Genomic DNA, 24015 nt, shown 5'->3' with positions numbered 1-24015 from the left:
AAGTCTTCAATCGCTTCCAAGAGTTTAAGGCTCTTGTGGAGAATTTGACAGGAAAGAAGATAAAGGTACTTTAGATAGACAATGGGGGCAAGTACATCGAAAAAGCCTTCAAGGAGTTCTATGCCAAGGAGGGAATCAAGAGAGAGTGGACAACTCCATACAACCCACAGCAAAATGGGGTTGCAAAACGAAAGAATAGAACCATAGTTGGAGTAGTGAGGGCCATGCTATATGATCAAGATATGCCTAGATATATTTGGGAAAAAGCATGTAGCACAACAATTTACATTCAGAATAGGGTCCCACATAAGGTGTTGGGAAATATGACACCCAAGGAGGCATTTACAGGGAAGAAGCCAGAAGTCAGTGATTTCAGGATTTTTGGCAGTATCACTTATTGTCATGTTTGAGCCCAAAAGCACACCAAGCTAGATTCAACTACAGAGAAGGGGTATTTCGTTGGTTACAACAAAACATCCAAGGCATACAGGATCTATATTCCAGGGACTCAAAAGATCATCATGAGACGGGACATTAAGTTTCAGGAGGAGAAAGCCTTCAAGAGATCTCGCGAGTTGCCAACAGTTGATCAAAGTCAACAAGTAGAAGCTCTAAGGGTTGAACAACAATCTCAAGTGTAGGGCACAAGTACAAGTACAATGACTAGTACAGGTACAGGTGCATAGCAGAGTTTGCAAAATAAGGAGTAGGAGCATGATGAGGAGCTTGAAGCTCCACCCACTACAAGTTGGAGAAGCAATCACAAGGTGCTTCAGACATTGAGGGATGCACAAGAGTTTGTGGGAGCTCCTAAATCAAGCACCAAAGATAGGAGACCACCAGAGAGATATTCGGGTTACAAGGTGTTGATGAGTCAGCTCATTGACAATGAGCTCTAAGGGTTGGTTCCCACTGGATCTATAAGATCAAGCACATTGCAGATGGAAACATAGAAAAATTAAAACCCAGGTTTGTGACCTAGGGTTTCTCTCAGAAAGAGGGAATAGATTATGAGGAGATGTTTGCTCCCATGGCCAAGTATACTTCCATTAGGGCCATGATCTCACTTGTAGCACAAATGGGATGGAAAATTCATTAGATGGATGTCAAGACGACGTTCCTGAACAAATTCATAGAAGAGGAGGTGTACATCGAGCAGTTAGAGGGTTTTGAGACACATGGGAGTGAAACCCATGTATGCAGCTTGAAGAGAGCGCCATACAGACTCAAGCAAACTCCCAGAGCATAGTATGGTCATATTGATAGCTACTTGCAAGAGATGGGCTTCGTAAAGAGTGAGGTATAATCGAACCTCTACTATCATATGGTTGGAGGTGAACCAATCATTCTCATTTGTATACGGATGATTTATTCTTGATTGGGTCACTAGGGCTCATAAAAGACTGCAAGAGAGACTTAGCAGCAGAGTTTAAGATGAAGAACTTGGGGTTGATGCACTATTTTCTAGGACTTGACATGTGGCAGACAAATGGGGAAATCTTCCTTGGTCAAGGGAGATATGCTTTGGAGATCTTGAAGAAATTCAGGATGTTGGACTGTAGACCCATGTCTACACCTATGATAACCAATTGGAGGAAGATTGATGCATCAAAGCAGGAGGTAGTGGACCCCACCTTATATAGACAACTTATTGGCTCTCTCATGTATCTGGTCAACACAAGGTCAGACATTTGTTTTGTATTCAACAATCTTAGTCAGTTCATGGTGGAACCAAGGAGAGTGTAGTGGATAATAGCGAAGCACATGTTGCGATATCTACAAGGTACAGTTGAGTATGGGTTGAAATATACTCAAGGTGATGGTGTTAGGTAGATTGGCTACACTGATGTACACTTGGCAGGTAATGTAGTGGACTGGAAAAGCACTTCAGGGTTTTGCTTTAGTATTGGATTAGGGGTTGTCTCTTGGTACAACACGAAGCAAAATTCTGTAGCATTAAGCTCTTTAGAAGTAGAGTACATGGCAACAAGCATGGCAGCATATGAGGCCATATGGCTTCGGAAGTTGCTAGTGGCTCTGTTTGATTAGAAGATAGAGTCGACCATCATTCACTGTGATAATCAGAGTTGCATCAAGCTATATGAGAATCCAGTATTTCATGATCAATCGAAACATATCGACATACATTAGGGATTGTGTACAACGTAAATTAGTTCGACTACAGTATGTGCCTATAGATCAGCAAGTGGCAGACATTCTATCGAAGGCCTTGAATAAAAGAAAGTTTGTTTTCTTCGGAGATAAGTTGGGTGTTGTGGAGAAAACCTTTCTCGCTAAGAGGGAGTGTTAAATATTGTAACTCGGAGGAGGGTTCTAGCCTTGAGAGGTGTCATTAAGGCTAGGAACACAGAGGAATTAATTATCTCCAAGCCCATGTAATTTTTCCTAAGTTTCACCTAGGGAAAATGTCTTAATTAAGTCAATTAGTGATTTTTAAATATTTCCTAAGTTAAAACTTAGGAAAAGTGGATAATTAATTGACATTAGTTGGGATAAGATTGATTTGCCTCTAAAAGCTTGTAGAAAGTTTCTAAGTTGATCTTAGCCATTGATTGGATCAAGTTAACTTCTAATTGTGGCCATTCATTTGTGAATGAGAGATTATAAAGGGAATCGATGGGCAACATTAGCGATCATTTTGAGTTGGGTGAGTTTTCAATAAGACACCAGGAGGGTTTAAGCAACAATAATTAATGAAAGTTTTGCAAGGTTTATTCTTCATCCAAGAAGACTTCCATCTTTTAAGTTTCAGAGGGAGTTTTGCTAGCCAATTTATTGTTTGTAAAGAAGGTTGAGTTATTTTTTGGAGGCAATGCGAATTTCCCAGAGGCAATGTGAATTGCCAAATTAGCCAATGCGAGTTGCCATAACAAGTTTCTAGAGGCCGCGCAAGTTTTCCAAAGGCAGTACAAGTTTTCCAGTAGGCTATGCAAGTTAGCTAGGAAGCAATGTGAATTGTTGGGGATGTTGTGTGTGTTGCCAAAGAGGCAGTGCGAATTGCAGAAGGGAAGTCGTGGGGTTTTCCTAGTTCAATTTGATCAGCAGTGGTGAAGATAAATTTGCCGAAGTTTTGCCAGAGCAATTTATGTAATTTCCAATGAGCAGATTTGTTAAAGATTAATAATAAAACCCTCAGACTGAAGATTGGTTTCCCCCACATTGGGTTTTTTCAAAAGACATTTGTCCAAAAATGTTTGTCATTTGTGTGATTGGTTTATCGTGTATCCTGCTGCAATTTTATTTGGTTAATGGTGCTATTTATGTTTTTATTCATTGCTTTCAGCCGATAAATTAATTTTCTATGTACAAGTAATAGGAATAATTAACTAGGTTAATAGCACCTTCTGGGTAGCAGAAATTTCACAACTCATAGTTTGATCCTTTGACTCCATTCCTAATGGATAAGCACTAGGCTTAATCTTCCTACCAACTTTTCATTTTCATATATTACAACACTTGTTTTGCTAAAGCCCCTATTATTTTCACCTTGAGCTTTTTTTCCTAAGCTTCAACAATCCTACATTAGGAAAACTCCCCTCGAGTCGGAGAAGAGCCAACCTAAAGAGAAGGATAAGGTTATTGTGGTCACATTGGATAACCTCTCCAAGTTGCCAATATGCTATGGATGCTCTTTTGGACTTTAATATAATAGTGCTAGTTCGGGAGGTAACAACCCCTATACCTGCCCAACATGCCCATAGGACCTTTGTTGGAAGCAAAGCACCAAATGCTAGCCCTTTGAAATTTTGAATTATTGAATCTACAAAATACCCTATCATTCTTATTTTAAGAGATAAAATAGTTGTGAATGCGTTGCTCTATCCTCTTCAGTTATTAATAATTAATATATACTATCTCTATGGAAGACCATTATGTAGTATGGTCTCATGGATGTTCTTTCTGATTAAGCTAGTTATCAAAACAAAATTCCCACCTTCCCCATCCCTCCTCCCTCCACTTCCCGGCTGTCCAGTTCATTCATTATTATTATAGTTATAAATTAAATTTATGGGACTAGAATAACATATTGAAAGGCACATATGTCTTCAACATTATCCTGTTTTTCAATCTATAATGCTGGGAATAAAATTCAGTCCAGTTACTACTTCCGCAGAGATGGATTGGCTGTTCTTGGTAGAGAGGTTGCAATTAGACTTTAGAAGTCAAAGTGAGACATCTATTCACTTTATAGGACCATAATTTGTAATAGTACAGAATTAATATGCAGTAGAAATTAGTTTTTTCCTAATTAAGACGTATTGAATCAAGGGATAAAAAATTACTTGAGGCCAGAGAAACATTTTCCTGAAAGTCTGAGATCGGCACCAATAATTGTACCCAGCTACACCAATAAACATGGCCAAATAGCCTACTGCATTTACAAGTCCCATAAATTCTTCACTGAAACCAGGACCTGACACGGGGTCTGTGAGCCAGAAAAACATGGCCTCGGAAATATCTGGGCACAAGGAACCCTGCAATATAGGCACCATACAATAGAAACCATGAATATTTATACAAGTTATAAAAACAAGGCATCAAATTGAAATCTAAAAATGTGACAACTGATAGTCTGATACACAATAATACTACAACTATCACCAAAGGGAACAATGGTTTTATTTGGCCCTGCTCTATAAAGAATCTGGAGAGACTTCCAGTTAAACATGAGAAAACAAAAGTTCACTATCAAAATGCTGCTGTCCAGAAATGATCAGTTTTAAGGAAAACCTGTGAAAGGTAAATATACAGTGCAGGTTTCCAAAGGATAGGATCTCGCAGAGTTTGCCCAAAAAGTCTAAGAGTGCGCAACAGTGCTTCAAATTGAAAATTAAGTGATTTCTTTGGCAAACGATTTTCTGGAAGGGCCAATGCTGCAACGATAAGCATAAGTGGTGCCACTGAAATCAAGAGATATGAACCTTGTGCTCCAAAACTGTGCACTGCTGCCCCAGAAACCCCACATCCAAAAAAACCACCAACTGCCAGGCTCCCCCATGATAAGCTCTGCACGATTGACCATGAAAGAAAGGAGATTAACTTATTAAGTATACATTTTACATCCAGTGCATCCATAGAGCTTGCATATTTTATTACAAGTTGAGGATTGGACCATGTTTCTCATTGCCTGTGTACACTAATACGTTACCTAGATGATCTTTAATTTTACTTTGCAATATAGAAATTTATTACAGACACCATTATTTTTTTCATTTTCATTAAAGAAGCCATTGATTCTTTTTTTTAATTCAGTATTTAATTGAGATTCAGTTTGTCAAACAACCAAAATCCATCAATTTTACTGGTAACATTATGTTAACCAGAAGTATTTTAAGTGTAGGGAAATCCAAATATCCTAGAAATTGGAAAAATCAAGATAAATGGTTTCTCTCTTACAGATCTGATCAATATGTACAAATATTTAATACAAAATTATCTGAAATGTTTTAAACATTAAAGTCATGAATTCTTTCAAGCATAAATAGGGGGGCTTTTCTTAAAGCCCACAAAATACACAAATACACCTATGGTTCACTCTCACCCACAAGCCCTTTTCTAGTTGTTTGCAGGGAGTACTGTCATTTCCTTCAAGCAAAAAACGTAATTTTACTTCTTCATTGAGGCATTAACTCCTTGACACCCTCCACAAATCCCCAAAACCTTTTAGCAAACCCTCCTGAAAAAAACCCCACACCACCCAAAAATTGTCTCCCAAACTTGTGTCTAGTGCCAATTCACTTTACAATGTGCCTAACCAATCCCCTATTCTTGTCACCGTTCCTCCATCATCCTGTCAGGCTTTTAAGCAATAAAATATAGATTTGTATTAGCAAAATGTGCTTAAGGCTTAAGCACTAAATGTGACGTCTCCGATAAATTTGCTACAGCACTTCCCTTTTGCAATTTTTGGCATTTTGGCATGATTAGACTTAGAAGAAGTGGGTCAGGAGGACCCCACTTGGCATTTTGAGGATTAAGGGCCACAAACATTAGGAAAAGAGAAAAATTAAAGGGAAAGTGGAGTGTGGGGGCCATCCCAATGGGAAATTCGAACCCCCTTGGGCAAATTCACACTTGAGGGAAAATGGAGGGAAAATGGAGGAAATAGTAGAGCCCACAAGGGGAAAGGGGACCATCAAGCATAAATAGGAGAGGATGGCTCCATTTTGGGACCTTTTGCCAATTTACCTTCTGAACTTAGTGTTTGCTTGAGCTGTTCAAACTTCAAACTTCAGCCAAGTCAACCGTGTTGTTTGGCACAAGGGAATTCCAAGCAGAATTTCCATTCTCTCTTTTGGTGTCAGCATAGGAGAGTCAAGGGGAGCATTCTCAGGGCATTTTTGAGGCTGTTTGCAGGGTTTTCCAGACAGTTTTGCATGATTCTAGAGCACAAAAAAAAGTCATGGCACTTGTGGATGAAACTTCAGGGGGAGTCAGTATCCGGGCTTTTGAAGGGCCATCTATCTTGGAGATTGCAGGAGGTTGGTTGGAGTTTGCAGGACTGAACCTTGAGGAGTGATTCTGGCCAAATTTGGGCATTTCTGGGCTTGCGCGGAGGCTGTCAGGAAGGGCCTGCACAGGAGCTAGAGTGAGGAGTTGGGGAGGGTGATAAGGGGTTGGAATTTAGAGGTGGTTCCGGAGGGGTTTGTGCAGTATTTTTGGGGGCCATTCCAGAAGTGAATTTGGCCATCATTTTACAGACGTAATTCCCAGCAGAACACAAAACTGACCAGTGGAGGAGAACACATTTCTTGAGGGGTTCTGAGGCAGGTTGGAGGGAGCCCAAACCCTTTCTGGGTTTTCTGGGTTTGTTGAGAGGAGGCTCCAGTTAATTTTCCAAAATTTTCTGAGCAATTTAGAGGGCTCAAACACCTGTTCACCTATAGTCGGCGGTAGCAGTTTGACAGCAAGAGGGCGCAGTTTTGGAGGGGTCTTTCCAACACTTAGAGCCAACCCTTCAGCCTGGATTTTTTCCATAGCTTGCAGTAGCAAGCCCAGGTTCCTCTTCTCTTATTGATGTACTCATAATTTCAGAAATTAATATAATAACTCAATGATTTGGTCTCTATCTGGTGTCTATTGTATATGGTTGTGAATTTCAGAATTTTTATCTATTGTAGCTAGTTTTGCATGTGTTTTGCTGCATTATTTCTTGTTGGGAACATCACAGTGATATCAGAGTTGTGATCTTGCCAGCTGTGGGGAAAATCCCTTTTCTATGACCCCAGAAGACAAGCAGAATATAACCTACCAGGGGCATAGATGCAGGAGAAGAGAAAGGGAATTGCAGATTAGCCCTGATCCAAAGGTTCTTGAGCAAGAAATGGAAGAAACAAACATCGGGGATACTAGCAAGGAGGACACAACCTTCTAGAATCTCTTGAAGGCTTTAAATGATCTGGCAAAGGGGCAAAAAGAAATAGTGGAGGAGACGAGACAACAGAATCATAATAGGGGCAACCATGGGGAATTTGTCACAGGAAAGGGTTCAGGCACATCCCACCATATTGTTATTACCAACCCTCAAAGCCACCATCACACTTAGAGTGGACCTATTACCCACCACCTATGGGTAGTGTATATAGAAGAAAAACTTTCTCCTAGATGGTCCTCAGTCGGCAACCAGTAACCCCTTGCAGCCACCAGATATCTCAATGTGTCATCATCTCCGCCACCTGAGCCAGCCATGTGGTACCTCACCCACTTGTTATGATTGTATGTTTGAAGGTGGGCCTCCCAACCTCGAAGGTATGGCTTTTCATTGGTATAGTCGAGTAATTTTCTGTTGATTTGAGATAGCATCAGATGTGCTCTAGCCACGAAATTTGGTGGAGAGGTTGGGGCACATGAGATCTCCAATGCCCAGAAAGGGTTTGGGCAGATTCTAAACAGTTCAGGAGATATTAAAATAATTAATATTTTTAATGGAGTCCCTAAGTCTACCTAAGTCTAAACTTAGGGAAATTAAAATATTAATGTGAATTAATATGAAATTGTGTTAGAACTTAGAATGGTCCAAAAGACATGGATCAAGCCAAATCTAATCTTAGCCGTTGATTAGGGACTTAATCTCGGTCATTGATATGTCAACAAGAAAAGTATAAGAAGAGGCTTGAGGGTCACTTGGAGAATACCCCAGAGTGATCAGTCATTCTATTCTCTAGAGCGGGGTTTGCTAAGAGAGATAGAATCAGTGATCAGATTTGCAGCTGAGGAGCATTGAGTATAGAGAGACAGAGGCAGAGATAGTGCCGGAAGAGCAGCAAGTAGCCAGAGAGAGTGATGCAGTAGCAGCCAGGGCTCACGCAGGGCCATGCAGAGGCAGTCGGGAACTGCACAGAGCCTCAGAGAGGCCAGCGTTGCTAATGCAGAGGGCCAGAAGGCTGATGCAGGGCCTCCTAAGGCTGACGCAGACCCATTCAGGGTGACGCAGGGCCAGCGCTGGGCAGAGAGGGGTTGACACAGTCCAGAAAGGGCAGATGCTAGGGTTTCTGGGGCAAATTGGAGCTGAGGAGCTACCAGAAGGATTATCCGGGGTTTCAGCCGGGAAATTTGTCTCAAACTAAGAGGTATTACTGCCAAGGAAATTCTCTATTGGGTAGGCCGGATTTGGCACCCAGATTGTACTATGATATTGCTTAATAAGAAAACCCTCAGATAGTTGCACCGATTTTCCGACATTGGGTTTTTCTGGGGACGTTGGTCCAAAAATAACGGTGTCATTTGGTGTGATTGTTTTTGTTTCTTTCAGTTGTTGATTTGTAATATGTTGAGCATGCAGTAGTGTTTATTTTCAGTATTTACATTGTAAATAACTTGTTAAGTAACGGAACAAGTAGGTAGGAATAAATCAGATAAAGTGCATGGAGGGTTTCTAACTGGTAGACTTAGAAACTTCAACATGGTATCAGAGCATGATTGCAGATCACAGGAGGACTGAGGACATCAGCTGAGTGGAGCAATAGCAACAGAAAACAACTGTCCCGAGGTGACAGAAGTTGTTTCTAGCAGAGCAGCAACAAGGGAAGGGTGATGCAATGCTTGTGTCATCAAGGGTGAGCCAGGAAGAGGCAGAGCAGAGGCTAAGGCAAAGGGAGCCTCACGCAGAGCCACGCAAAATCTAGGAGGGCTGACGCAGTTGGCTGAGGAGGCCGGGTTGTTGGTGCCGGGATTGCGCAGAGCCTAGGACCTCTCACCTTCAGGTTGTTGGCATTTAGAAGGCTGTGGGAATATTGCAAAGTGGAGCTGGTGAGGTACTGTAGTCAGAACAGTACCTGACAGAGCAAGGCCAAGAGTAGGGAGTTGCTACCAAGGGTTTCTTACCGAGAAACCCGGATCAGTGGTGCAGTTGCATAGACGATCAGAGTAGGGGGCATCTCGACATTGGCAGAAGGATTTCTAGGAGAGAAATCGAGACTTAGAGGGAGTCAGATCGAGAACTTCCAGTAGGGAAGTAGAAGAGCATCATGGTACTACACGGAGTAAGAGACCAGGACAGGCTAGACAGAGCGTCGAACCTCGCAGTCTGGAAGGCCAAAATCTTATCCATACTTGACAGAAATCGTGTCAAGAACTTCGCCTTGAAGATTATAGCTATCCCAGTCGATCCAAATGATAACAACAAGTACGAGGAGGCAATGGAAAGGGCCAAAAGCATCATCCTTGACAAGGTCAAGGACCATGTAGTACCACACATTGCCAAGAAGGAAATGGCATATGAGATGTGGAAGGCCCTCAAGAAATTGTACCAGCATACTTCTGTGCAGAGAAGAATGTTACTAGAAAATCAACTGAGGTCGTATTAGATGAAGAAGGGAGAACCAATTGACACCTTCCTCGGAGGACTGAACGAGATTCGAGATCAATTGACTTCTATAAAAGCCACGTCGGATCAGGAATTGATGGTGAGGACGGCCCTGAATGCAGTCTTAGAAGACTGGGAGGTATTTGTCCAAAGTATACTGGGCAGAGGGACACTTCCACCTTAGGATGAGATGTGGGCTGCTCTTCACCAAGAAGAGATCAGACGGCAATCGAAGACAGGTAGCAGCAGCAAGGGGATCAAAGTCAAGCAAGAGGAGGAAGATGTTGCCCTAGCATCTAAGGGAAAGCAGGAAAAGCGGAAGAAGAAGGATCTCTCCAAGATCAAGTGCTTCCACTGTGGGGAGCTGGGTCATTATGCGACCCAGTGTCCAAGGAAGAAGAGTAAGGGAGAGTCTTCCGAGACTAAGGCAGCGCCAGCAAGGGCAGAGAAGGAAGTGTTGACAGACGATGACTGTGCCATGAGTGCACATGCACCACTTGAGAAGAAGTGGGGAGACATCGAGCTGTAGTCAGGCGGACTACAGGCGATGAGGGGCAGGATCCTCGAGGTACCCAGCCTCTTGGATTAGACCTTGCTACGGGAGCCCTGAAGAGGAGTAGCAGGACTGGCTGAGTCGGGTAGAGATGGATGTGGATGGAGCGGCAGAGAGAGCTACAGTGCAGGAGTCCCGAGACAGTGCGAGGCTAGCAAGTTGCAGCAGTGCGAGAGGCACGGGAGTGTTGCACCAGTGTAGGATGGCACAGAGAGGTGTGCAACGGTGCGAGATGCAAGGAGTTGTTGCAGTAGCGCAGAGGTTAGAGAGGGAGCACTTGTCAGCGACAGAGGGAGCTTCAACATCAGGAGGGTCTCTAGCCCAACAGAGAGGTCAGAGTTGGGAGATCAGTTACTTACTTCTCAGTAACTGAGTTGCAGTGCAGTAGTGGGCAGCACGATGCAGCATGATGAGAGGAGTTGCAATGCGGATGTAGTGTTGGGAGAAAAGACCAGCAGCAGCACAGATGCAGAGGGAGCTGTCGTACAGATGCAGCAGTGGCAATGGCAGAACCATGGGCAGCAGTACATGATACAGTAGTGCAAAGGATGGTGGGCAGCAAGCCTAGCATCAACACAGGGACCGATGCCAGATGATCAACGTGATACTCAGTGAGGAGGATTACTAGAGCACAATCCTCGCTAAGAGGGAGTGTTGATTTGGGGTAGTATCGGATGTGCTCTAGCCACGAAATTTGGTGGAGAGGTTGGGGCACATGAGATCTCCAATACCCAGAAAGGTTTTGGGCAGATTCTAAACAGTTCAGGAGATATTAATATAATTAATATTTTTAATGGAGTCCCTAAGTCTAAACTTCGGGAAATTAAAATACTAATGGGAATTAATATGAAACTGTGTTAAAATGGTCCAAAACTTAAAAGACATGGATCAAGCCAGGTCTAATCTTAGCTGTTGATTAGGGACTTTATCTTGGTCGTTGATATGTCAACGAGAAAAGCATAAGAAGAGGCTTGAGGGTCACTTGGAAAATACACCAGAGTGATCAGTCATTCTATTCTCTAGAGCGAGGTTTGCTAAGAAAGATAGAATCAGTGATCATAATTGCAGCTGAGGGGCATTGAGTGCAGAGAGATAGAGAGGCAGATATAGTGCCAGAAGAGCAGCAAGTAGCTAGAGAGAGTGACGCAGTAGCAGCCAGGGCTCACGCAAGGCCATGCAGAGGCAACCAGAAGCTACGCAGAGACTCAGAGAGGCCAGTGTTGCTGACGCAAAGGGCCAGAAGGCTGACGCAGGGCCCCCTAAGGTTGATGCAAACCCATTCAGGGTGACGCAGGGCCAGCGCTAGGCAGAGAGGGTCTGACGTAGTAAAAGGGCAGATGCTGGGGTTTCTGGGGCAGATTGGAGCTGAGGAGCTACCGGAAGGATTATCCAGGGTTTCAGCCGAGAAATTTGTCTCAAACTGAGAGGTATTACTGCTAAGGAAATTCTCTGTTGGGTAGGCTGGATTTGGCACCCAGATTGTACTCTGATATTGCTTAATCAGAAAACGCTCAGATAGCTGCACCGGTTTTCCCACATTGGGTTTTTCCGGGGACATTGGTCCAAAAATAACGGTGTCATTTGGTGCGATTGTTTCTGTTTCTTTCAGTTGTTGATCTATAATATGTTGAGCATGCACTAGCATTTATTTTTAGTGTTTACATTGTAAATAATTTGTTAAGTAACGAAACAAGTAGGTAGGAATAAATCAGAGAAAGTGCATGGAGGGTTTCTAACTGGTAGACTTAGAAACGTCAACATTTTCCTTACTTGTCATGGGCACTTTTGGGCACGGATTGATGGGGGGATTCGGCGAAAAGAGCGGGCTAGGTTTGTACTCTTGTCTCCACTGCCCAATTTTGTGGTTAACATTGTACCCTAGTCCCATGGGATCTCCTTTACTGGCATTAGCTTTAGGGTTGGCACTACATGGGAAACCCTGATTTTGGTTGTGTGGTCTCGCTTCCTGACACCATATACATCACTCCCTTCCACTCATTCTAACCCCATTCATCTCTTTGCCCCTTCGGGTCCACATGTGTCCATTGGGTCCACGTAGCATTAGCCTCCCCCTCTCGTTGTCCACACCTTAGGTCGGGCCTGGAACGATGCCCCGGAGGTTGATGCAGCTAAAAAGAAAAGGAAAAGGATAATTTGGCCACTCTCAACAAGAAATATATCACAAAATGCAAAATATGGTCGAGACATACAAATTTAGCACGTGGGCAAAAGCAAAACATGACCTCTACCCCTTATTTATGGTCATCGCCCTAGTTGTTATGGGCCCTAGATGAGCCCCCTCCACATAAAGGAACCCATGATTATCCCAACCCCTGGTGGGCAATGAAATGTCGCACCTTAAGCGGGGGTACCTACTGCTACATCCTGTTAGTTTTTGTAGCATCAGATGTGTTCTAGCCACAAAACATTGTGGAGAGGCTAGAATGAATGAGTTCTCCAAAACCCATAAATCATTTTTGGAAATTCCAACCAGAAGTATCTCAATTAGATTATTAACCAAATTTTTAATTATTTCCTAAGTCTAAACTTAGGGAATATGGTTAATTAATCAGTATTATTTGAGATGTGGTGAGAATCATCTAGAAACTCACACGAATCAACAAGGAATTAATTTGAGCCATCAATTATGTTTTAATCTTGGTCGTTGGTGCTCCAACAGAAGATTATAAGAAGAAGTCGATAAGTAGATGGAGAACACGCCAGGGCAGATACTCAGTTGCTCAAGCAAATCGATTTTCTCAGTGGCTGAAATTCAGCAAGAGAAAATCAAGTCAGAGAGTGAGTTGCAGGTGGGAGAAAGAGGGTATCAGCGATAGTTTGAGAGTGCAGGACAAATCTGGAAGGGGCAGCACAGAGGGACGCAGTTCATCAGCGCAGATGAGTGACGCAAGCACTACGCAGTCACTGCGCAGGGGGTGACACAGGACAACGAAAGGGCAGAAGGTCCTCTTCGGGGTCAGAAAATCGTTGTGGAGTGTGAGAAATTCATCAGTAAATTTCTCTCAATGATTCTTCCTCAATTTTGGTTATTTGTATCTTGTACATAAATTATTGTTGAAGATCAATAAAAGAAACCCTCGTCTGCTGCATCAGTTTTTCCGGGGACGATTGTCTAAAAATAACTGTCATTGTGGTTATATATGTACTAGTATTTTTCCTTGCATTTATTTTCCGCGGAATTTTATTTGTGTAGGCTACAGTGTATATGTTTCGATATTTGTCGTAGAAAACTGCAAATAATTTGTTTAATCAACTTAACATATAGAAGAAATAATATCAGTTGCTGCAATAAATTCAAGACAACGAATTTTCACATGGTATCAAAGGACTGGTAAAGCAGGAGGAGCTCGATTGTAGACAGAAGAAGGATTTCGAAAGCACTGCGTAGGCAGCAGTTCGAAACCCCAGAGAGGCTGCGCAGTCCATTGGCTAGGTGGGCAAATTTTCGTGGAAAATTAATTCTCTGAGTGAGTCGACAGAGAATAAAATTTTCCGGATCGAGATTTGTCAGAGGCAGAGGGAGCAGCGCAACAGTTTCCACGCAGAGCAGGACGTGTATTTTTCAGTTGTGAATTCAGTGTTGGGAAGGGAAAATAGCACAGGAAATTATGGATAGTCAAGAAGCCTCAAAATTATCTTCCAGATTGGAAGATGAGTTTGCGTGTCTGTCAGGATCGGCATCAGCTGGTGTCTAGTATATTGATAGCGGAGCTTCAGCTCACATGACTGGAGTAAGGGAATATTTCTCGAGCTATTAAGAAGAGCAAATGGACTTCCAGATCACTATGGGCAACAATACTAAGTGTACTCCAGTAGGGAGAGGCACCATGGATTTTCAGACAGAAGCAGGAACCAGCACTAGCGCCACGAATGTACTGCATGTGCCAGGATTAGGTATGAACCTAATTTCAGTATCCTAGTTGCAGGACAAGGGGTACAATGTATACTTTGTGGGAAAGAAAGTATATGTCAAGCATCCCAGCTGGAACAAGATGAGACAGATTGGAGCTCAAAGCAACAGGCTATATAGATTGCAGATCGATTCTCCAATGGCACTGATAGGCAGTGATAACAACAGTAGGAAGGAGTTGAACGAACTATGGCACAGGAGGATGGGACACTTGCACCATGGAGCACTTAGGATGCTCAGAGAGACTGTAACAGGAGTTCCAGCTCTCAGCACCGAGCACGATGATCTATGCCAAGGATGTGTACTTGGGAAGTACGCAAAAGCAGTCTTTCCCAGAAGCGACAGCAGAGCCAATGGCGTGTTGGGGTTGATATACTAAGATATTTGTGGCCCTATGTCCACTAGAGCTCTTAGCGATGGCGAGTATTTCATCACCTTTATTGATGACCATTCCAGAAAAACCTGGATCTACTTCTTAAAGACCAAGGATGAGGTCTTTGATCGGTTTCGAGAGTTCAAGGCTCTCGTAGAAAACATGACAAGGAAAAATATCAAGGTACTACGTTCAGATAATGGTGGAGAATACATAGATAAAGACTTCACAGATTTCTGCACAAAGGAAGGTATCAAAAGAGAGTGGACAGCTCCCTACAATCCACAGCAGAATGGAGTAGCAAAACGGAAGAACAGAACTATAGTCGGGGCAGCAAAGGCCATGTTGTATGATCAGGATTTGCCTAGATTTCTATGCGCAGAAGCATGCAACACAGCGGTGTACATTTAAAACAGGACACCTAACAGAGCTTTGGGGAAGAAAACGCCAAAGGGAGTCTTCACCGGAAAGAAACCTGAGGTAAGTCATTTGAGGATATTCAGGAGTGTGTCCTATTGTCACATTCTAGATGAGAAGCGCAATAAGTTGGATCTGACTGCAAAAAAGGGGTATCTCATAGGATATAGCGAGACCTCAAAGGCATACAGAATCTACGTTCCTGGTAGCAGGAAGATTGTAGTGAGGCGAGATGTAAAGTTCATGGAAGACAAAGCTTTCAAAAGATCTCGAGAGATGCCTGCAAGAGATCAGTCATCAAATGTTCCATTAGTCCAGCAGTAGTAGGGACCGCAGGTAGAACAAGCAGGGGGACAGTCACAGGATTCGAGTACAGTGACTAGTACCAGCATCTCCTCAGTAGTAGGAGATCCAGGAAGTTCTCAGCAGACAAAGCAGCAGGAACAAGTGGAGGAACAGATTGAACCTCCCACCACCAGTGGTAGGACCAGTAGGGAAGTGCGTCAGACCTTGAAGGACGCAGAAGAGTTTGTCAGAGCTCCTAGAACCGACAAGAGGCAGTGCAACCAGCTTGACAGATACCAGGCCTTGGTGGCTCAGGTTGCAGAACCCTCTAGTTTTCAGGAAACTGCACAACATCAGGTGCGGTTGGATGCCATGGTAGAAGAGTACAGTTATATCATGACAAATGATGTTTGGGAGGTGGTGCCTAGACCAGAAGATAAATCAATTGTGGGTTCCAGATGGATCTACAAGATCAAATACACTGCAGATGGCAGTGTAGAGAAGTATAAGGCTAGATTCATGGCAAAGGGGTATGCACAAAAAGAAGGAATAGACTATGAGGAGACCTTCACCCCAATTGCCAGATATACCTCTATCAGATCCATCATATCCCTAGCAGCACAGATGGGATGGGAAATTCACCAGATGGACATCAAGACAGCATTCTTGAACGGGGTGATAGAAGAAGAGTTGTACATAGAGCAGCCTAAAGGCTTCGAAACTCATGAGAAGCGCACTCATGTATGCAAATTGAAGAAAGCCCTGTATGCACTCAAGCAAGCACCCAGGGCATGGTACGATCGGATTGACAGTTACTTGTAGCAGTTGGGATTCATCAAGAGTGATTCAAATCCCAATCTCTACTATTTGATGGTTGAGAATGAACCTCTCATTCTGGTTTTATATGTAGATGATCCTTTTTTTTACAGGATCATCGAGGCTCATAAAGGACTGCAAAAGGAACCTTGCAGCAAAATTTGACATGAAGGATATGGGGCTGATGCACTATTCTCTAGGGTTGGAAGTATCGCAGAAGAATGGGGGGATCTTCCTTGGGCAAGGGAGATATGCTACAGAAATTCTGAAGAGATTCAAAATGCAAGATTGCAGACCCATGGCAACACCCATGATTACCAACTAGAAAAAAATAGATGCATCAGGGGACAAGGAAGTCGACCCCACCTTGTACAGACAACTAATTGGGTCACTCATGTATCTGATCAACACCAGGCCAGGCATTTGTTTCACTATCAATACCCTTAGTCAGTTCATCGTAGAACCTAAAAGGGTACATTGGGCAGCAGCTAGACACATTCTCATATATGTGCATGGAACAGTCGAACTCAGGTTGAAATATACTCGAGGAGATGATGTCAGGTTGAGCAGATTCACAGATGCAGACTGGGCGGGTAGTTCAGTTGACAGGAAAAGTACCTCCGGATACTGCTTCAGCGTTGGATTAGGGATGATCTCTTGGTGCAGTAGGAAGCAGAAGTCTGTAGCACTGAGCTCACAGAAGCAGAATATATGGTGGCCAGCACAACTACGTGCGAAGCCATATGGCTTAGGCAATTTTTGGTGAACAAAATGGGAGCGACCAGTGTTTACTGTGATAATCAAAGTTGCATAAAACTCTCTGAGAATCCAATATTTCATGATAGGTCGAAGCACATTGACATCATATGTCATTTCATCAAAGATTGTGTTCAACGTGGGGCGGTCCAGCTACAGTATGTCCCCACAGGCGATCAAGTAGCAGGCCTACTTACAAAAGCTCTAAGGAGAGCTAAGTTTATCCAGTTCAGAGAACAGATGGATATGGTGGAGAATCCGTTTCAACAGATTCTCAGCAGCAACAGTTGAGAGGGAGTTGCAGTGCAAATGCAGTAGTTGACAGCAGGATTAGTAGCAACACAGATGCAACACATATCAAAGTTGCACAGTAGTTGGTGGGCAGCAGCATCTAGACATCAGCAGCGTGATAGGAGATGATGCAAAGACAAGGTGTTGCTACAAGGGGCAACAGCACAAGAACACCTTTCTCGCTAAGAGAAAGTGTTATTTTTGTAGCATCAGATGTGTTCTAGCCACGAAACTTTGTGGAGAGGCTAGAATGAATGAGTTCTCCAAAACCCAGAAATCGTTTCTGGAAATTCCATACATAAGTGTCTCAATTAGATTATTAACCATTTTTTTAATTATTTCCTAAGTCTAAACTTAGGGAATATGGTTAATTAATCAGTCTTAATTGAGATGTGGTGAGAATCATCTAGAAACTCACACGGATCGATGGGGACTTAATCTTAGCCATCGATTATGTTGTAATCTTGGTCGTCGATGCTCCAACAAAAGATTATAAGAAGAAGTTGATGAGTAGATGGAGAACACACCAGGGCAGATACTTAGTTGCTCAAGCAGATCGATTTTCTCAATGGTTGAAGTTCGGCAAGAGAAAATCGAGTCAGAGAGTGAGTTGCAAGTGGGACAAAGAGGGCATCAGCAATAGTCTGAGTGCAGGACAAATCTGGAAGGGTGAGCACAGAGGAGGGATGTAGTTCATCATCGCAAAGGAGTAATGCAAGCACTACGCAGTCACTGTGCAGGGGGTGACGCAATGAGGACAGCGAAAGTGCAGCAGGTCCTCTTCAAGGTCAAAAAATCATTGTGGAGTGTGAGAAATTCATCAACCAAATTCTCTTAGTGATTCTTCCTCAATTTTGACTATCAAAATCTTGTACAAAAATTATTACTGAAAATTAATAAAAGAAACCCTTATCTGCTGCATCGGTTTTCCCGCATTGGGTTTTTCTGGGGACGATTGTCCAAAAATATCTGTCATTTTGGTTATATATGTGCTAGTATTTTTCCTTGCATTTATTTTCCGCAAAATTTTATTTGTGTAGGCTGCAATGTATATGTTTCAATATTTGTTGTAGAAAACTGCAAATAATTTGTTTAATCAACTTAACAAACAGAAGAAATAATATCAGTTGTTGCAGTAAAATTCAAGACAACGAATTTTCACGCATCCTACGCATCATGCTCTCATCCCCTGGAACCCTGAGCAGTTATGAAGAATAATCAAAAGGAAAAAGGCATATGAAGAAGGGTGGAGAATAAAAGGTCGGGGTAACTCATGTACCATGATTTTCTCCCCCCTACACTCATATAGCCAAGTGTGGGATTCCCTCATTATTGTACCTCTTGTCCCATGACATGTGGCTTGGATCCTTCCTTTGATCCCACTCTGCTCCATCATTATATCACTTGTCCCCTACCAACTGATAGATATGCCATGGACATGTCACCCCCTTTAAAGGCCGAAACCACATTATAGGATCCTTGGTTAACCCCCTTATTGAACTTGAAGACACATGTACATGCCAAAGCCCACTATGGTGTGAAAATTCCTAATCCTCAAGGAACCCCTACTGCAGCAAATCTGAATCTACTTCACCTACTTGATTTTAATTACATTCACCAAGTTACTCATCTGAATACTGAAGCAAACTACTTCTGCAGCCTACACTACTTAAATTTGATTTGCATGAAACAAGGACACTAAGCAAAAGACAAGATACATAGGACACAGTTATTTTTGGACAAAATAGTCCCCAAAAAAACCCAATGCGGGAAAACTGGTGCAGCAGCTCTGAAGGTTTTCTATTATGCAGGAAAAAATTCTGATTACAAATCTAGGATGCTCAACTAGCAATCCTTTACAGAGAAAATACTGGACAAAAGACTGGTGAAATAATCTCACCCTGTCACTGGGGAAATAGTGATTGATCCTCAGCTCTGGGAGGCTTTGCGTCACCTTCTAATGGCCTCTGCATCAAACTGCATCGCCCTGGGTATTACGTTGCCTCTCTGCTCTGGATCTTTTGTTGGCTGAGAAATCGACTTTCCTGCCTCCAGTCTCACACCCTGGCTTCCGGTAACCGAACTTCGAATTCCTTCAGCAAAAACTCGACTTCCCTCACTGATTGCGCTGCCTCTACATTAGCACTCCATAGGCCAACATCAACCCTCCTCTGGACGTATTTCTGTCCTTCCTTTGCCTTGTATTCTCCGGAAAGTCCTTCTCCTGGAATCTCACTGCCCCTCTACTGCAAGATCTCCCCAATCAATTTTCCTCCTGAGAACTTCTCACCTCAAAAAATCGATTTCCTCAATATCTTTGTGTGTCTCTAAATGTACCCCAAGCCTCCTCCTTATACTTTTCCTGTTAAGACTTCAACAACTGAGATTAAGTCTCTAATCAACAACTAAGATTAAAACTTGAGTTGATCCGCCTTCTAGATCATTCTCACCCATATTTTGATTAATACCCATTAATATTTTAATTTCCCTAACTTTAGACTTAAGAACCCCATTAAAAATATTAATTATTTTAATAAAATACAATCCGGGTGGAATTTCACCAAACAGTTTTTGGGTTCTTTAGAACTCAAGTGCCTTGGCCTCTCCACCAATTTTCAAGGCTAGAACACTTCCGATGCTACCAAAAACTAACATATGGAAGGGCATGCCACCAAGAAGTGCCCATTTGATTCCATGATTTATAAACTCCTTAAATTGTTTATTCTAATGATTTTTTGTACTGGAGGGCAAAGGGATGCATTGGATCTTATGCAGGAGTGCAGGTGGGTCTCCATTTGGGGCTTGGCCTCCCTATACGAGATCCTGGCCCTCCAGAGGGCCACATTGGCACTTGTAGGGTGAGCGTTAAGAGCCATGGGCTTCCACCATAGTAGAGATTACTTCATGGATCCCCAACACCACTCATTGATTGCTCATGTTCCACCTTTTGGAAGAGGATGATGCACCTAGTTCGCCATGCCCAGCTAGCTCCACACTTGCACCATACACTTGCAGATGTTCCAGGGTCTAGATGATGATGTGTCTCACTGCAAGAGACAAAAGGACAGATTATGTAATAATCCTGGCCCTTACAGATGGTTTACAAGCATTTTCAATCCACTTGGAGACCCATGAGGATGTCCTTGTGCCCCCACACCCACTTGGGAGCACCACAGGGATTTGCTTGGAAAACAAGGGGCCAACCCCTTGTCCACTATGTTTGAGGTCCATTCTCACATCATGGCACACTTTGGACTTCATTAGGCCTCCTCAAAGGCCCAACGACTCATTTTATTGATCATTCTACCCTCTTGAGAGGCTTATTCTTATGTTATTGAGCTATCTTGGTGGGCTTGTCACCAAGTGATGTTATTATTGCATATTATTTTATTATTTGGGGCTTAATTAGGCCAAATTAGTTAAATCGAACTCATTAGAGGTTGTATAAATAGATGAGAGGTGATTCATTCTCTCATCACTTGGATTCTGTTGGTAGCTCCTGTGAGAATTTTGCATTCCCTTTTGGAGGACGAGTTTGGTTTCATGGATGAATTTTGATGTTTGGATGCTCCTCTTGATCTTGGAGCTTCAAATTTGTCTTGATTTCATGATTAGATATATTCATTGTACATGTAACTGCTTTTTTTCATGCTTATTCTTTACTTTACCTTGTCACATGAATAATGTATGGGATTTTCGCTCTCTAAATCGGAAATTTTCCCTAATTTATGCAAAATTGTGGAAGTTTTGGACTTTTAAAGTGTTGCATATATTACATGTGCCATGTAGATGAATGAATGTTCCTAGAGGTTTAATTTCATTGAATACACCTTGATAAGTCATAAATTCTTGTACATCGAAGTATAAAATCTTCTGGTAGCTACTCTCATGCCCTAATTGGCCATGTGAAGTTGCCTAGAGGTCTCCTTGATTAGGTTAAGTTTCTCCAAAACTTAAAATCAGCTTGACTCCATCTCTCCCAAAGGCAAGGTACTGATCTAACCATTGGTGGTCACCTAAAAGAATATATTTCTCGCCTTTTTCTTCTCCTTCTAGGCCTAACACTAATAGGTCATCTAGGGCATTAAACGATTTTCATTGTAGCCATCCAAAACCATCAATTTTTGGTCCACTACTGCACTAGGGTCATCTCTAGAGGTCCTCCAAGTTTGAGGCAAATCCGAGGGTGGAATCCCAAGATATAGTAAGCCTTAGTCATAAGACGAATTCTCTCCCTAGGTTCATTTTGGGTTAGTGTCCTCTCTTGGATCATTGCATTCAAATCTCATAGAAAGGTAGTCCTTTGATCCTTTTCTCTTCCCTAATTAGGTCAAGCCCCTCCTTGGATGATCAAATCCATACCCTTGACCTAGTCTGGGTCCACTTGGGTTCTTCGTGGTCCCACAACTCTACAACTCAAATTCCACAAGGATTACATAGAATCCATTTCTTCACAAGGCTCCTTAAACCTAGGAAGCCCCTTTTCAAAGCATATTCTCCAACCTTAGGTCTAGGTATCCTCATAGCCCTTCTTAGAGAGTCAATCACCTTGCTTTCAAAGCAATCAAGCCAATTATTTGAGCCTCTCTTGTGAATAAGCTTTAGGAATCACCTCATATATTATCATTGATTCATCCATTTTTGTGATTCTTCTCATACCGGGACTCCTCCCATTGATGAAAGTTTGTAAAGAACAGGGAGCCTTAGCTGAGGTGACAGTGGGCTATCGCTCCCTTGTTGCTCCTTCACCTAGTAGTTGCTCTATAAGATCCTCTCCTAGGACCACTGCTATTTTGAGCGGTAACATTTTTGGCGTCATTGCCAAGGACGGAGCAGGTCTACCTCCCTAGTGAATCATTGAGGAATTGATTCATAGACGACATTTCAAATATTCCTCTGGCGACTCCATTCATTGTCCAAACCCCTAGTTTATTGGAAAGTGACAACCTTCCTCCTATAACTAGGGTCGTTGCAGGAAGGGGAGAATGAACTCCATCACCTGTTAGAACAACCCTTCTCCCTGAATTTGAAAAAGTCAAGGACCCTGCCCAAAAAATGGCAGCAGATTCCAACACTGCCCAACCTAAAATGACTAGAAGTGAAAGGCGTTTGGTTAGCATATTTGCCCCTCTAAACTTGAGTGATGACCCTAAGCCTTTACCCGAGAAATATAATCATTGTCTTCCTAAGTTCAAGGGTGATGCTACCATAAGTGCCCATGATCACGTCGAAGAACTCTATTGGAACATTTCTCCTAGGATAATATTTGACGAAGATAGGATCATGATGCTTTTTGCTTTGTCTCTGGAAGGGCAAGCAAGGGATTGGTACCTTAGTCTTCCCCCAAGGTGCATTGACAACTCTGACCAATTTGAGGACAAGTTCTTGAGAAGATGGTCATCTGATGCGCAAGGGACTTTCAACATTGAGACATTTTACCAAATAACTTGGGGAAGGGAAGACAGCAGAGAATTTATCCAAAAATTTGATAAGGTAGTTAGGGACATTCCCAATCATTTGAAACCCCCTGATGCTAATATACTTGACAAATTCATCAAAGTTGTGGGGGGGCATCTAACATATGCTTTAAAGGATAAGAAACCTAAGACTTTGGCGGATGCTAAAGAGATGGTTAGGGAAGTTGAACAAAACCTACGAACTTCCAAAATGGATGTAGATGAACACCCTAAGGCTAAGGTTGGAGTCAAGAAGGGAAAATCCAAAGATCAACATGGACAGACCCTTCTAGTGCTTCTTAAGAAGATGGAAAAATTCAGCGAAGAAATGAATTCACGAGATAGGCTCTACATGAACAAGCTCACCGCCTTGGAAAGGGCCCAAAAATCAAGTTATATCCCGAAAGGAAAACCTTTCCCTAGGAAGCAAAATGAAGAAGATAAGCCAAGCTCTTCTCAAGTTCCCAACACTTTGGCTCCAACAAATGCAGTGGAGCAAGATTCATCCTCCAAGGATGAACAAAATGATGGGGATGAGAGTGATGATGAAGAAGTCAATGAGCATGCTAATATCTTGGAATCTGAAGCCTTCAACATTTTGCTTGGGGGTTCATATAATCATCCCCCCATTAGTGAGGTTACTATTAAAGAAGAGGAAAAGGAGCCAATTCTCAACGCTAATAATAGTGGAAGATTCAAAGGAGTCCAATATTCACGAAAAAGCAACAACAAAAATTCCACCTCCTCCAAGGAAACCGACAAGAATGACTCAATTCCCAAGCAGATCCCTCACAAAGAACCTCTCCTTAAAGATCCCCCTAAGAAGGATCCCCAAAAGAAAGCTAATCCCAAAAAGGACCCTCAAAAGAAAGAACCCACCAAAAAGGATAAGGGTAAAGAGGTTGAGCTTGATATTGATTTAGAGCATGCTACAGGGAAGATGACCATGCAAGCTCCATTAAAGGAGATTGTGGTACTTCCTCGACAACAATGGCAAGTTAAGAAATCCTTGGGGTTTGAAAAGGAGAAATTACCTATAGCATTACAAAACATCCACCTTCTCGATCTAAACCCAAGACATGAGCCATTCTTACTCACCTTAGCCTTTAATGACCTTCTATTTAAATGCATGTTAGACTCAGGGGCTTCTGCACACATCATGCCATTGAACATCATGGAGCAATTGGGTCTTAACATCACTCCAAACCCGTTGAAGTAGAAGGCCTCATAAAAGATCTTATGGTTTCTTTGGCTATGAACCCCGATATATCATTGCTTATGGATGTTGTGGTCATAGATATCCCCGATGTT

General features: G+C 42.6%; 1 protein-coding gene across 2 annotated transcripts in view; it reads right to left on the bottom strand.

The window, feature by feature from the left end:
- The window catches only part of LOC149157129 (putative folate-biopterin transporter 6), a 231688-nt gene that overhangs the window by 115411 nt on the left and 92262 nt on the right, over positions 1–24015 (bottom strand). The window contains exons 4-5 of one of the 2 annotated variants that reach the window (XM_089439104.1): positions 4753–5028; positions 4305–4496 (exon numbers count right to left, since the gene is read on the bottom strand). In XM_089439104.1, the coding sequence (XP_089295230.1) occupies positions 4305–4496; positions 4753–5028 (468 nt within the window). The remainder of the gene's footprint in view (positions 1–4304; positions 4497–4752; positions 5029–24015) is intronic. The other variant, XM_089439105.1, reaches the window with a different exon arrangement.

This window comes from Pinus tabuliformis, chromosome 9 (genome assembly GCF_031772625.1).
Source record: "Pinus tabuliformis cultivar Carrire ecotype Pingquan chromosome 9, CPIR1, whole genome shotgun sequence".
In the NCBI taxonomy this organism is placed as follows: Eukaryota; Viridiplantae; Streptophyta; class Pinopsida; order Pinales; family Pinaceae; genus Pinus; species Pinus tabuliformis.
This window is presented reverse-complemented; position numbering and strand designations above follow the sequence as displayed.